The 13,221-nt window shown below is 44.8% G+C and overlaps 1 protein-coding gene across 3 annotated transcripts in view; it reads left to right on the top strand.

Annotated features, from left to right (window-relative positions):
• Positions 1-13,221, top strand: part of LOC147459546 (ARM repeat superfamily protein) — a 159,136-nt gene that overhangs the window by 104,319 nt on the left and 41,596 nt on the right. For 2 of the 3 annotated variants that reach the window (XM_086510796.1, XM_086510795.1), the window contains exons 21-23: positions 8,376-8,522; positions 8,615-8,898; positions 9,220-9,363. In XM_086510796.1, coding sequence (XP_086366922.1) covers positions 8,376-8,522; positions 8,615-8,898; positions 9,220-9,363 — 575 coding nt within the window. Of the gene's footprint in view, positions 1-8,375; positions 8,523-8,614; positions 8,899-9,219; positions 9,373-13,221 lie in introns of those variants that run through there. The other variant, XM_086510797.1, reaches the window with a different exon arrangement.

The following is a 13,221-nucleotide window of genomic DNA, read 5'->3' as shown; positions in this document are numbered from 1 at the left end:
CCACCTACTCATCCTACTCAGTCTGCTGCTGCTGATGGAGTGGCTGTAACAAACTGTTGACGTGTCAAAGCCTAAAGAATGGAGTCAACGTACAGATGTGGCCGAGGGGCCTAAACCCTAATGTCTGCGAGAAACCCTAACCCTAAAACCTGCAAACCCTAATTCTGAAAACCCTAACCCTAAAACCTGCAAACCCTAATTTCTGCCAGAAACCCTAACCCTAGCCCTAAGGTAGCAGACAAATTCCAAAAATTGCGCTGACATGATGACGTGGCAGGTTGTACGGTTTCCGCGTTTTGCGTTGGCTGATGACGTGGCAGGCTGTACGGATTTCCGTAAATTGCGCTGACAGCTTTTTGGCTTTGCTTTTGAACCAGAAGCTTTTGAGTTTTAAAGGCTTTTTACTATAACTGCTTTTCAGGCCAAGGGCCTTTAAATATGAGGCTATGGCTCATTCTCTGACATGCTTCAGTACGAAGGTGCAGAGTCTCGAGTACCGGCTTGTACTGTGTTGATGCAATATAAAGAAATACCGAAAGGGGCGCCAAGGTTTGGGGCCAATACTCTCTGGGGTGGAATTCCGCCACTCCGTGTCGCGTGTCGTCTCTCTCTCCATTTTAATTCAGTTGTTATTTGAAGTGCTTAAAGGTTTTCAGTCTGTTCTTTTCTATTGGCACGTGGTGCCCGCCTTGTGACAGTGGTATCAGAGCATCAGGCGTGTGCTTTTCTAAAAGCATACCGGTCCAACAAAAGAGCAGACAGAGCTATTGGAATTTTATTTGAGGTATCTTCGCTCTCCAACATCGCGCATCGGGCGTGCTTCCGTCTTCACCGCTCATGTCTTACAGGGCATAAGCCAATTAAGATCCCTTGCAAGAGAAGCATCCAGATTTGTTTCAAGTCACTGTTTTTCTGAGAAGCAGTGCCATGCAGATGTTGATGTCTACAACTACCAAGCAGCATACTCCAAGTACTTGGCAAGCTTTCAAGAAAATTTTTGCCCGAAGTTATATGGTTTATGACATCTTCCTTCGGAGTGCAACTTCTGGCAGAGTGGGGTATCCTGAAATGCTTGCCATGGAAACCCTAGTAGACTATATCTTGAAATTTCTCGACATCTCTCAGTAGATGTCTCTTCACGAGCAGCTGAACTTGGAGACCGAGTGCGATTGCTATCTTGGGACTACCATCGCTGCCAAAGAAACACTGTTTGTCCAAGAGCTGATGGACCATGCTGTGCTTGGCTACGACCTTATGGAAGAAACCTAACCCTAATTTTTGGTGCAGGTTTCAGGATGGAAAGTCAGTCGACTTTTCGAGCTCGACTGATGTCGAGATTGCTTTTTAAGTTTGAGTTCTGTTTGAGCTTGTTTGGTGATCCTGTTTGGAATTTGTTTGAAATGGATGGTATCTGTTTTGAACCTGTTTTGGTGCCGATTTGAATTTGTTTGACTGTGGTTTGATACTCGTTTCAATGATTGGTAATTTTACTCCCGGGTGGAGAAGTGAGAAATACTGTTTTGGTATTGTTTGAACCTCGGAACGACGCAGGCTGATCCCTGGGGAGCGTTTCGTTGTATGTTTGAAAACCTCTGAACGATGTAGGCCGATGCCTGGGGAGTGTTTGGTTGTATGCTTGTAAAATAATTGTTGTTGTGACTCCCGGCCCGGACCCTTGTGGTTATTTACGGGGGGAGTATTGTTGTTGTTACTCATGGCCCGGACCTGGATGGTTATGCGGGAGGAGTATTAAGAAGTCTGAGCAGAGGTTACTCTCAGCACCTCCAAACGACGCAGGCTGCGGTCTGGGGGGCGTTTGGTTGTAAAAGGCCTTTATATCTCATGGCCCGGACCTTTTTAGGTTATTTGCGGGAGGAGTGATGAGGGAGTCGTTGAACAGCTCATGGCCCGGACCTGGATGGTTATTTGCGGGGGGAATGTTTATCGACGGCTTTATGTTTCTATGTCTTGTAACATGCATATGTGAGCATTTGTGTTGCATTGTGATGTGCCAACCACTGAATATTCCTAATTGGATGAGATTGCCTGGGTATGTAATTTTAGTGCATCAAGACACCCGAGGAAGATCAGTACGGTCTGGGTGTGATGGCTAATTTTACTACGCCGGAATATCAAGAGTTCCGATCTGGACGAAAGGAGAAGCTAACTCCTTGATCAAAACAGCCGATAGGAGCAGCTAACTCCTTGATCAAAAGAGCAGAAAGGAGAAACTAACTCCTTAATAAAAAGAGCAAACCGATTGTCCCTCGGAATGACCCTTGGAAATTTTTGAGCTAACTTGAGTTGTGTTGCAGGTATGCTGTAATCGCGGACGATTACTCTCTTTCAAGAAGGGGAGATGTAACAAACTGCTGACGTGTCGACCTATTGAAGAACAGAGCTACCTAAACCCTAAACCCTAAAGAATGGAGTCAACGTACAGATGTGGCCGAGGGGCCTAAACCCTAATGTCTGCCAGAAACCCTAACTGCTGAAACCCTAATGCTGGAAACCCTAACCCTAAAACCTACAAACCCTAATTTTTGCCAGAAACCCTAACCCTAGCCCTAAGGCAATTCCAAAAATTGCACTGACATGATGACGTGGCAGGTTGTACGGATTCCCGCGTTTTGTGCTGGCTGATGACGTGGCAGGCTGTACGGATTTCCGTAAATTGCGCTGACAGCTTTTTGGCTTTGCTTTTGAACCAGAAGCTTTTGAGTTTTAAAGGCTTTTTACTATAACTGCTTTTCAGGCCAAGGGCCTTTAAATATGAGGCTATGGCTCATTCTCTGACATGCTACAATACGAAGGTGCAGAGTCTCGAGTACCGGCTTGTACTGTGTTGATGCAATATAAAGAAATACGGAAAGGGGCGCCAAGGTTTGGGGCCAATACTCTCTGGGGTGGAATTCCGCCACTCCGTGTCGCGTGTCGTCTCTCTCTCCATTTTAGTTCAGTTGTTATTTGAAGTGCTTAAAGTTGTTCAGTCTGTTCTTTTCTATTGGCACATGGTGCCCGCCTTGTGACAGTGGCCACTCCATATCCAATGTACGCTCCTCATGGCCACTACCCTCCACCATACACCTGGCCCCCATCTCCTTACCCACCTTTCTACCAGCCTCCCCCTCCCCCTCCATCATCCGACCACCAGTAGATCACCTTTTGGAGTTTCACCAGTAGTAGACCTGGTTCCAGATCTTTCAGTTTTTCAGTTTTTCACTCTCCGGGATGGGGAGCGGTCTTGTGGCGGGCAACCTGTAGCATGCTACAGTGTCACTTTCACAGGACAGTTAGTACAGTTGGTCTTTGGTCTGTGGCCTGGTTCACACTGGACGAACTCGCTGGGTAGTGACGTGGCAGGGATACGTTGGTCTAGTGGACATCGTGGCCAGGTCACCACCACCACTTAGTGGAGATAGACTTAGATGCTGACATTTATGAGCTGTCAGTGGCTCTTTATGGTTGTATATATGAGTAGTAGTGGTTGGGTCATGACTTATCTTCTTCAGGTCGTCGTCTAGAGTAGCGAGTCTAGACACACAGCACGTCTACACATCCTTGCACATTGAGCCTCGACACCCCCTTGTACCTGTGAGTCCTGGGCTGGAGCTGAGTGTGCTGCCACGCCAAAGTCAATATCGGTTCTTTGAGATAGTCGAGTCCTATGTTCTGGTCTGCTGTTGTGTCTTTGTGTGATCAGTTGTTATCTATTTTCGAGTGAGATGTCACGCACATTGCACTGAGGAGCACCCATTGTAGAGAGCACGACACACTATCCACGCTACAAGTTCCAAAGAAAAGAAAAGAAAGATACACGTCTCCGACAGACTCTTAGAGAAAGGGCTATCTATCTCAAAGAGGGGAAGTGTTTTGGTTGCGGGGAATTTGGACACATCTCCGCAAAGTGCCCCAAAAAGGCACAGCAAGAACAGATTCAAGACGGGCCAGAGAGTTCTAGAGCAGTAGAGGAACGTGGGAGAAAAGGCTGATGAAAGCAGAACTGGTACCACATTGCGTGGGGCCCAAACCGAATCAGATGAACGAAAGTACAAAACTTTGCCGCACTTAGGGCAAAGTGAGAGATCAGGAAGTCCTCATTTTCTTTGATGGAGGAGCCAAGGCTAACTTCGTTTCACTTGAATTGGCGGTTCGATTCGGAATTACGCCCGACAGGCTGAGGCCACAAGCAGAGGCAGTTCTAGCGGCACCCGGACGGGATGTGGCCATTACATCGATCATTGGCAAACTTCGTTTGCAATGTCAGGGGTGTTTAGGGCACAAGGACTTCTACGTAATGCCCTTAGGAGGTTGTAACGTCCTCCTCCAAATCCCTTGGTACCACAAGACCAATGCCGTGGTTGACTATCGGGTTGAGAAAGCGACTTTGAAAAATGAAGCGCACAGAGATTGTACTTGATGAAATTTAGAGAACTGAATGACGATTGAAGGTCGAATATGTTTTGACCTCGAAAAAGAACGTCAACATTTTCTCAACACTCATGCCGATTGCTTTTCTGAGGGCTTGCCATGCGAGGTGCCACCAACTTGTCCTGAGGATCATACCATTGATCTGATACCTGGAAGCACACCACCAAACTGACCACCTTACTTGAGCCCAGAATGAAGAGATTATGAACCAAGTGAAAGACCTCTTGGAAAAGGGTCTTATCCACCCGAGTACTTCACCTTACTGCTCTCCGGTGTTGTTGGTTTTGAAGAAAGACGGATCTTGCATTGATTTTAGACCTCTCAATAAAATCACCATCAAGAACAGATTTCCGTTTCCGAGGATTGATGATATTCTTGATAGACTACAAGGATGCTCTTGTTTCAGCAGGATCGATTTGAAAAGCGGATATTATCAGATCCGAATCGCACCAAGAGATGTCTACAAGATAGCTTTTCGGACGAGCTTTGGTTTATATGAATTTTTGGTGATGCCCTTTGGCCTTACCAATGCTCCAACGACTTCTAACCGAATGATGGAAAGGATTTTTTAGAGAGTACAAATCTTTTGTTGGCACTTTCTTTGATGACATTATTGTCTTCTCCAAGGATGAGGCAGAACATAGAGAACATCTGCTACAGGTCTTTCAGGCGTTGAGAGATCACAAGTTGGTGATCACTGCAAAGAAAAGTGAATTTTTCTTATCAGAGATATACTTTTTGGGACACATCGTCTCAGCAACAGGAGTGCAGATGGACCCAGCCAAGATTGAGACTATACGTTATTGGCCCAATTTGAAGAATGTCCATAAAGCTAGAAGCTTCTTGGGCTTATGTTCTTACTACCAGCGGTTCATTAGAAAGTTTCCAGAGGTTGCTTGAAGCTTCCCCTTTGCATATTTTGACACAGAAAGGAGTCCCTTTCTCGTGGGGACCCATAGAGGTGACTGCCTTTCAGACTTTGAAAGAGAAATTGACTACTGGACCAGTTTTGACTTTGTCCCATTTGCAGAAGTCATTCGAAGTATATTATGATGCTTGTGGTCGTAGTCTGGCCGAGACTCTAGAAGGATGTGGATGATTTTGTACGCAGTTGCTTGGTCAAGTTTGACAGGCATAAAGCATAGGGATTGTTACAACCTTTACCCATTCCCACCCGCCCCTAGGAAAGTATTGCTATGGATTTCATTTTTGATCTCCCGAAGACACAGAGTGGGCACGATGGTATCTGGACTATTATTGACACATTAAGCAAGCTCATTTTATTCAAGTAAAGAAAACAGTCAAGCCGGATCACTTAGCGAGACTGTTCATTGCCCAGATATTCAGATTACATGGCATGCCTGAGACAATTGTCTCTGATAGAGATCCCCGATTCACAAGTTTGTTTTGGAAGGCTATTTGGGAGAACATTGGCACTCGGTTACAGTTCTCGTCATCTTTCTACCCGCAGATAGATGGGCAATCTGAGATTGCAAATTCAGTCATGATGGATTTATTGAAGTCTTACATTTCGGATGAGAAGACTCAATGGAAAAAGTATTTGCCCTTGGTGGAATTTTCCTACAATAACACGATTCACTCTTCGACGGGGAAGGCGCCATTTGAGACTATTGAAGGTGCTACGAATATTCCACCCTTTTTAAGCATGAAAGATAAGATTTTTGAAGCCGACCAGTTCACGAGGGACTTGGACTTGGTCCGGGAGGCTTTAGAAGAAATCTCAAGAAAGACATAACAAGACAATAGATCGACATGGTCGCGATTTGAAATTAAAGGAGAACGATTGGGTGCTCTTACGTTTTGAGAAGGCATGCCTGAGAACGAAACAGGGAAAGGAGCGGCTTTTTCCAAAGCTTAGCATGAGATACTATGGACCTTTCCAGATAAAAGAAAAGATAAATGATGTCTCCTTTAGATTGAAGCTGCTTTTCATGTGAGTCTCTTGAAGCCTTTTAAAGGCGATGTGCCCGATGGTGGGCAGCCAGATGAGCAACCCGAAGTGGAGGAAAGCGAGGAGATACTCGTTCCAGAACAGATATTGGCACATAAAGATAGAAAGATAAAAGGTAAAGCGATAAGACGGTTCTTGGTTAAATTCAAGAACTATCCTGCATTGGATGCGAAGTGGATGGAGGAGGAGGACCTGGCAGATACTCCTCAAATTGTGAATCTTTACCTTGAAGCATTCGGTTTAGCATAGTCTACTCCGATAGAACCCCGACTTCAGCTTGGGCGGAATTTGGTGCAGCGGGCTTGCACAAGAGGGGAGTCACTCCGCTCCTTTGTCAACAAATTGCCCCGATTTTTTATAATAGAGTCACTGATGTCCCTATTGGGTTTCAGGGACACTGTGAGCTGACAATATTCTGCTGTGATGACTTTAAGATTTGGAATTCCTGATAATATGATATTGATTGTTTGAGTGCAGGAACTGATAGACAAAATGACTGCAGCATTTTGGCATGATAAATCTCTATAGACATGATTGCAATAAGGATTGGTTAATCGGGCATCTGAAAGGTCCCGACTGGATCTAGATGCGATTGCTAAATACGTTGCCGATTAATCATGGTCTGAGATTGGAGTGATTGTTGAATGTGATTTGTCATGTGATGTGACTGTCAATTGGTACATGTGCTAGATGTGTTGTTCCTAGAGCATCGGTACTAACAGTCAGTGTCTGCTAAGACAGTTTATGGCCTCCGTGTGTTTTGCAGGTGTAATCAAGTGCGATTACAATGCTTTCAAGAGGGGGGTATGCCACAAATGGGTGACGTGGCATGGCTCGTGAAATGCGGAGACAGGATGTCGTGGTAGATTCCGGAAAATGTGGCGGGTTGGTGACGTGGCATGCTGTACGGACTTTCGTGATTTGCGTCGTAAAAAGCGGCCTGGCTGTACGGAATTCATGAAAAAGCGCTGGCTGATTTGCGTAGGGTGAATTGGCAGTTTTTTGGAAGAATTGCTTTATTTTGAAAAGCTTGAGAACTTTTGGATTACTGCTCTTGGGGCTCTGCTTTTGGGCATCCCTTGTAAACATATAAATTAATGGGCAGGGCCCTCACAACTCAGAGCATCTGGACGCAGAGTCTGAGAGTGAGAACCCTCCCACTCTCTTGTACTCTGAACACAGATTAATACAAAAAGAAATACCGAAAGGGGCGCCAGTCTTTGGGGCCAATATCTCTAGGCACGGAACTCCACGCCAGGCCGTGTCGAATCAAGTGTGAACTGTGAAGTGTTTTGAAGTGAATCTCTGTTGTGTCGCGGTAGAATCTTGACTTGGAGTGTCCAAGTTTGTTACACGAGTATATAGGATTCTGATCCTCAAGAATCTTTCTAAAATTTTGGGATGCAGATATTGGAGAGATGATGCTCTTGGAAGGGTTGCCCACTCAATCCACCAGATTTTTGTGCAACAAGCTCTTCGCTGAGAAGTAGCTTGCATTTGCGATTGATGCTAGCTCACCAGTGGTGGAGAAAGTCAAAGAATGGAGTGACCTATAAAGCATGCATGCAATAAGCCGCACGGACCGCTTTCATGTTGAAACCTCTGGAAAGAGCCAAACAATAAAAATATGAGAGGATATCATAGTTTCTCTCTCCTTTGTATCCACAATCACTGGCATGCCGTCAGGAATGCAGACACAGGTGGTGTGCCTTTTGAATCACTTGAGAGAGCTTCTAGAAACAAAACCAAGAAACAACTCTTGTATTAACGATTTTGGAAGAGCTTGGAGCGTTGATTTTCATTTCTATTTGTTCACCTTTCTTATTCCTGCAGTTACTGGAAACTCTTTAGAAACCTCCATTTTTTTGCTGTTTCTGTTTTTATTCCTGCTCTGATCCCCATGCCTAGTAACCATGTTTTGAGCATGATTCTTATTTGATTAACTTTTAGTGACTTTTGCCTGCTGTTTCAGATACATATAATGTTCAGCATGGCTGCATTGATTGCTTGGCCCTAATGGTTGTTGCTGAGATGGCTTCTTCCTGTTATAATGATGGAATAATCGAAGAGCAGCACAGTTCTCAAAACATTATTGAGGAGATTGAAACAGAAACAAACAGTTATGGGGAAGAACATTATTTAGTACATTTTCGTTTCAATGTGACTTTGATCTTAATCTTTATGCTTACCATAGCATGTTTGGCATTTCAGAACGTGAAGAAGTTAAATCAAGTTTACAGAAATCTGTATTATACCGAGTCGTCTCAAGTATTAATGATCGATATCAAGCAAATCCCTTTCTTCTAGAGCAGAGCTGGCACCAGAATATATCTGAGCCTGCAACGAGGATGTTAAGGGAGAAGGAGCTTAATATCCACAATGCTTTCCGTGTATGCATGGCAAATGTCCTCATTCGTGCAACCCAGCAAGTTGCATCCAAGTATAGGCCTCTGTTTTTGACACAAGTAATCCCTCACATTTTGGGTTTCATTCAGGTCAGTCCTCTTATATTTTCTCATTATAGTCTTCAAGTTTGTACACAATGCATATGTGTTTGATGTCATGGAATCTAGGTCTTCCTGTTTATCATCCCTCTCATTATAGTCTTCAAGCTTGTACAAGATGCATATGTGTGTGATGTCGTGGAATCTAGATCTTCCTGTTTATCATCCTGTCAAAACATGAATTGACACAGACAGGAATTTAATCAACTTTTTGCATTTGCATCAGTAGTATTATGGAAGCCTTTAGAGCGCACCACAAAGAACGTGAGGTTTCTTCCTCTCATTTGTTGATTATGGATTGTCTTTCTGTAGGTTGGCAAAGAGTCTCGTTTGAGATCAGCATGTCTACAATTACTGTTCAGTTTTGTGCACAATTTCAAGGAGCAGGTTCTACCTTATGCAGTTGATTTGTTCAACCTTTCTCTACAGATCATGAGAAGCAAGGCATCTTCAGAGGTACTTTAGGCATGTGTACATGTATGTGTGCACGCACACACAGAAACATATGGACAAGACTAAAATTGAATCCCTTGTGAACAAGTTCTTACGATAAAGGGCTAGTGGGAATAAGACCCTAGCTCCCTACCTTATAAACAAGGGGTAATCTCTTGGTTTTCCCCACCCCGAGTCGTATTAAGCCTTCAAATTTCTGAGAGTGAGAGCAATATTCATAGTGGTGGACTTCATCAGGAAGGTGGAACCAAACACAAACGGACAACCTGCTCTGGTTCGACTGTTGAGAGCCAGTATAGCAGGTGAGACCATAGTTACATGGAACTTCCTGAAACTCCATTTTTTCTTCGTTTTCGTTTCCACTACCCTCACCAGGTTTGTCATTGTATGGTCGTACGGTAAAGTATGGTATGGTTTGGTACTGGAAAACACGGTGTGTTACAATCCATAGGGTAGAGGAGCCAGTTGGTTTTTCCAAGGTTCACTGTTAGCCTTTTAGAGAGAGAAATGAAATGATATATTAACCTCTTCAAAAGGCCAAAATGACCTATGAGACCAATCTGTTACAAACTTGTGAATCCGGTACCTTGTCTGAGTACAAAAAAAGAGACAATGCAATCTAGAAATGCTACTAGCTGGAACTGTGTGGGGTATGTGTGATCACTGATACAATGGGTGATGAATCCATCCTCATTTGTATTTTGGATGTCGAGATTGTCACAAATTGCCTACGTGTCAAGCCATTGAATAACGTAACCAACTTGCAGATCCCGGCCGAGACCCTAGTAGCAACAGAATAAGTTTGGCCTTTGTTTAAAGAGGAGTTCCCACCAACTTATGGGACCCTGTTCGATGGGGCCGAGGGGACCTAAAGACATTAAAGTAAAGTCGGTAGTGCCACACACACATACACACGCGTAAAGACCTGATAACGTGGCAGTTGTACGGACGCTCGCATTTTGTGCTAACCTGCTGACGTGACAGCTTGTACGGAATTCCGTGTTTCACGCTGACTGTGCTGACGTGGCAGCCTATATGGATTTCCGTGATTTGCGCTAGCCAGTTTTCAGCGCCAGCTTTTGAGGCCAGATGATTTTGAGTTTGATGCTTTTCATAGGCCAAGGGCCTTTAAATATGTGCAAAGGGCTCAGTCTCTGGCACGCTTCCGAGTGAAGGTGCAGAGGGTGGAGTACCGACAATGTACTCAATTCAAGCAATATAAAGAAATACCCAAAGGGGCGCCAACATTTGGGGCCAGTGCTCTCTTGGGGTGGAACTCCGCCACTCCTCATCTCGTGTGTCGTGCATCTCTTTCAGTTCCGTTGTTATTTGAAGTGCTTAAAGTTGTTCATTTTGTTTTTTTTTGTTGGCACGTGGTGCCAGTCCTTGTTACCGTGGTATCAGAGCTTCAGGCATGTGCTTTTCTAAAAGCACACCGGTCCTATCAAAGAGCAGACGGAGCAATATGGTGCTTCCAAGTTTTACAGGGGATTTTAGCAAAGAAGCTTCGTGTCCCGAGCCGGACTTATTAGCCACTCCCACCCTTACTTTATCGCACATCAGATGTGCTCCCGTCTTCATCGCTCTGACTTACAGGGCATTAGCCATAAAGATCACTTGCAAGAGAAGGATCAAAGATTGTTTTGGAGCCATCGTTTTTTTTTCCTCAGAGGTGGTGCCATGAAGTGGTGGATGTTGGCAAGCTTTCAAGAAAAATTTTTGCCCGAAGATACATGCTTTTTGGCATCTCCCTTCAGAGTGCAGATTTGGGCAAAGTGGGGTATCATGAAATGCTTGCCATGGAAACCTAACAAATTACAACTTGCAGTCTTGAAATCTTTCAATAGGTGTCTCTTCTCGAGCTGATAACCTTGGAGGTTTAGTGTGATTGCTATGTCTTGAGACTACCATCACTGCTACAGGAGAAGTGTCTGTCCAAGAGCTTATGGACCATGGTGCAGTCGGCTACAACCTTATGAAAGAAATCTAACTCTAATTTTGGTGCAGGTTTCGGGATGGAGAGCCAGTCGTCTTTCCGAGCTCGGCGCCTGATGCATTTTAAGTTTGAATTTTGTTTGAGAATCTGTTTGAGAGATTGTTTGGTGATCCTGTTTGGACTTTGTTTGAAATGGATGGTATCTGTTTTGAACCTGTCTTGGTGCCCATTTGAATTGGTTGACTCTCGTTTTAATACTGGTTTCAAGGATTGGTATTGTCTGAACCTCAGAACGAGCAGACAGGATGTCTGGGGAGTGTTTCATTGTATGTTTGAAAACCTCGGAACGACCAGACGAGATGTTTGGGGAGCATTTCGTTTGTACGCTTGAACATCCAAACGATGCAGGCTATGGTCTGGGGGGCATTTGGTTGTAAAAGGTCTCTATATCTCCCGGCCCATACCTTTTTAGGTTATGCAAGAGGAGTGATGAGGGAGTCGTTGAACAGCTCATGGCCTGGACTTGGATGGTTATTTGCCCCGGGGGGGGGGGTTCATCGGCGACTTTATGTTTCTATGTCTTGTAACATGCATATGCAAGCATTTGTGTTGCATACCAACCTGCAGATTCTAGTCAAGGAGCCTACACTCTAGAAGCAGGAAAAGAAGTTTGACCAACTTGCAAAGTCTTTCCGAGTTGCCTATGTGTAAAGAGGAGTTTCCACCAACTTATGGGACCCCGTCCGATGTGGCCCAGGGGACCTAAAGACATTAAAGTAAAGTAGGCACACGCATACACGCATAAGACCTGATAACGTGGCAGCTATATGGACGCCCCCATTTTGCGTTGACCTGCTGATGTGGCAACTTGTACAGAATTTTGTGTTTCATGCTGATTGTGGCGGCAGCCTCTATGGATTTTCGTGATTTACACTAGGCAGTTTTCAGCGCCAGCTTTTGAGGCCAGATGCTTTTCATGTAACTACTTTTCATAGGCCAAGGGCCTGTAAATATGTGCAAAGGGCTCAGTCTTTGGCACGCTTCCGAGTGAAGGTGCAAAGGGTGGAGTACCCGCAATGTACTGAGTTCAAGCAATATAAAGAAATACCGAAAGGGGCAACAACTTTTGGGGCCAGTGCTCTCTTGGGATGGAACTCCGCCACTCCCCGTCTCGTGTGTCGTGCATCTCTATTAGTTTAGTTGTTATTTGAAGTGCTTAAACTTGTTCAGTTTGTTCTTTTCCCTGTTACAGAGATAATATAGCTCGAATCCTCTGTTGTAGTCTCCGTCGAGTGAAGCTCCTGTCTTTAGTCATGGGCGTCTCAATGTCCCTAGCTCCAATGCTCGGCCAAGGTGAGTACCGCAGGTGTGAGGTTGAGCTGAGCTTTGAAGTGGTGGCTGCTCCTCTATCTGTTCAGTGTTTGGTGTGAAGAAATTAGTAATCTGTCTTTGAGATTCTCTCTCTTCAAATCTCCTCGGTAAACTATCTCTGTGCTTGTGTAATCAAGTAGATACAGGCCAACACATCTCTGGTCCTGATAGCTCATGACTCTCGAGAAGGGTCCGAAGCCTTCTCTGAATAGACAGTGGAAGCAACCCCGTATCTTGTAATACAATGTGGCATAGGCGGCATATCCTGCTAGCTGGTGGTATCCCTCTGAATCTACCAGTCTCAATCTCAAGCTGTTGTGAAGATATCCGTATCTGGCCAGTGGCACACCGTAACCCATGAGATAGATGTGTATCCATATAGCTAGGTCGAATCACAAACCCATCCCCTGCGTATTGGAGAAGATGCTCTCTATAGAAAGCCATCTTCGTGCCCAACTCCTGTGTCGGGTCTATCCATGTCCTCTTCAACTAGGTTAGTTCCTGGTGAACGAGTGTAGTAATCTCCACCCGTGTAAGAGACAACGATGGTGCAT

The sequence above is a fragment of the Adiantum capillus-veneris genome, chromosome 4 (genome assembly GCF_014529385.1).
Source record: "Adiantum capillus-veneris isolate H3 chromosome 4, ASM1452938v2, whole genome shotgun sequence".
Classification (NCBI taxonomy): Eukaryota; Viridiplantae; Streptophyta; class Polypodiopsida; order Polypodiales; family Pteridaceae; genus Adiantum; species Adiantum capillus-veneris.
The sequence above is the reverse complement of the archived record's forward strand: the minus strand, read 5'-3'. Positions and strand labels throughout refer to the sequence as shown.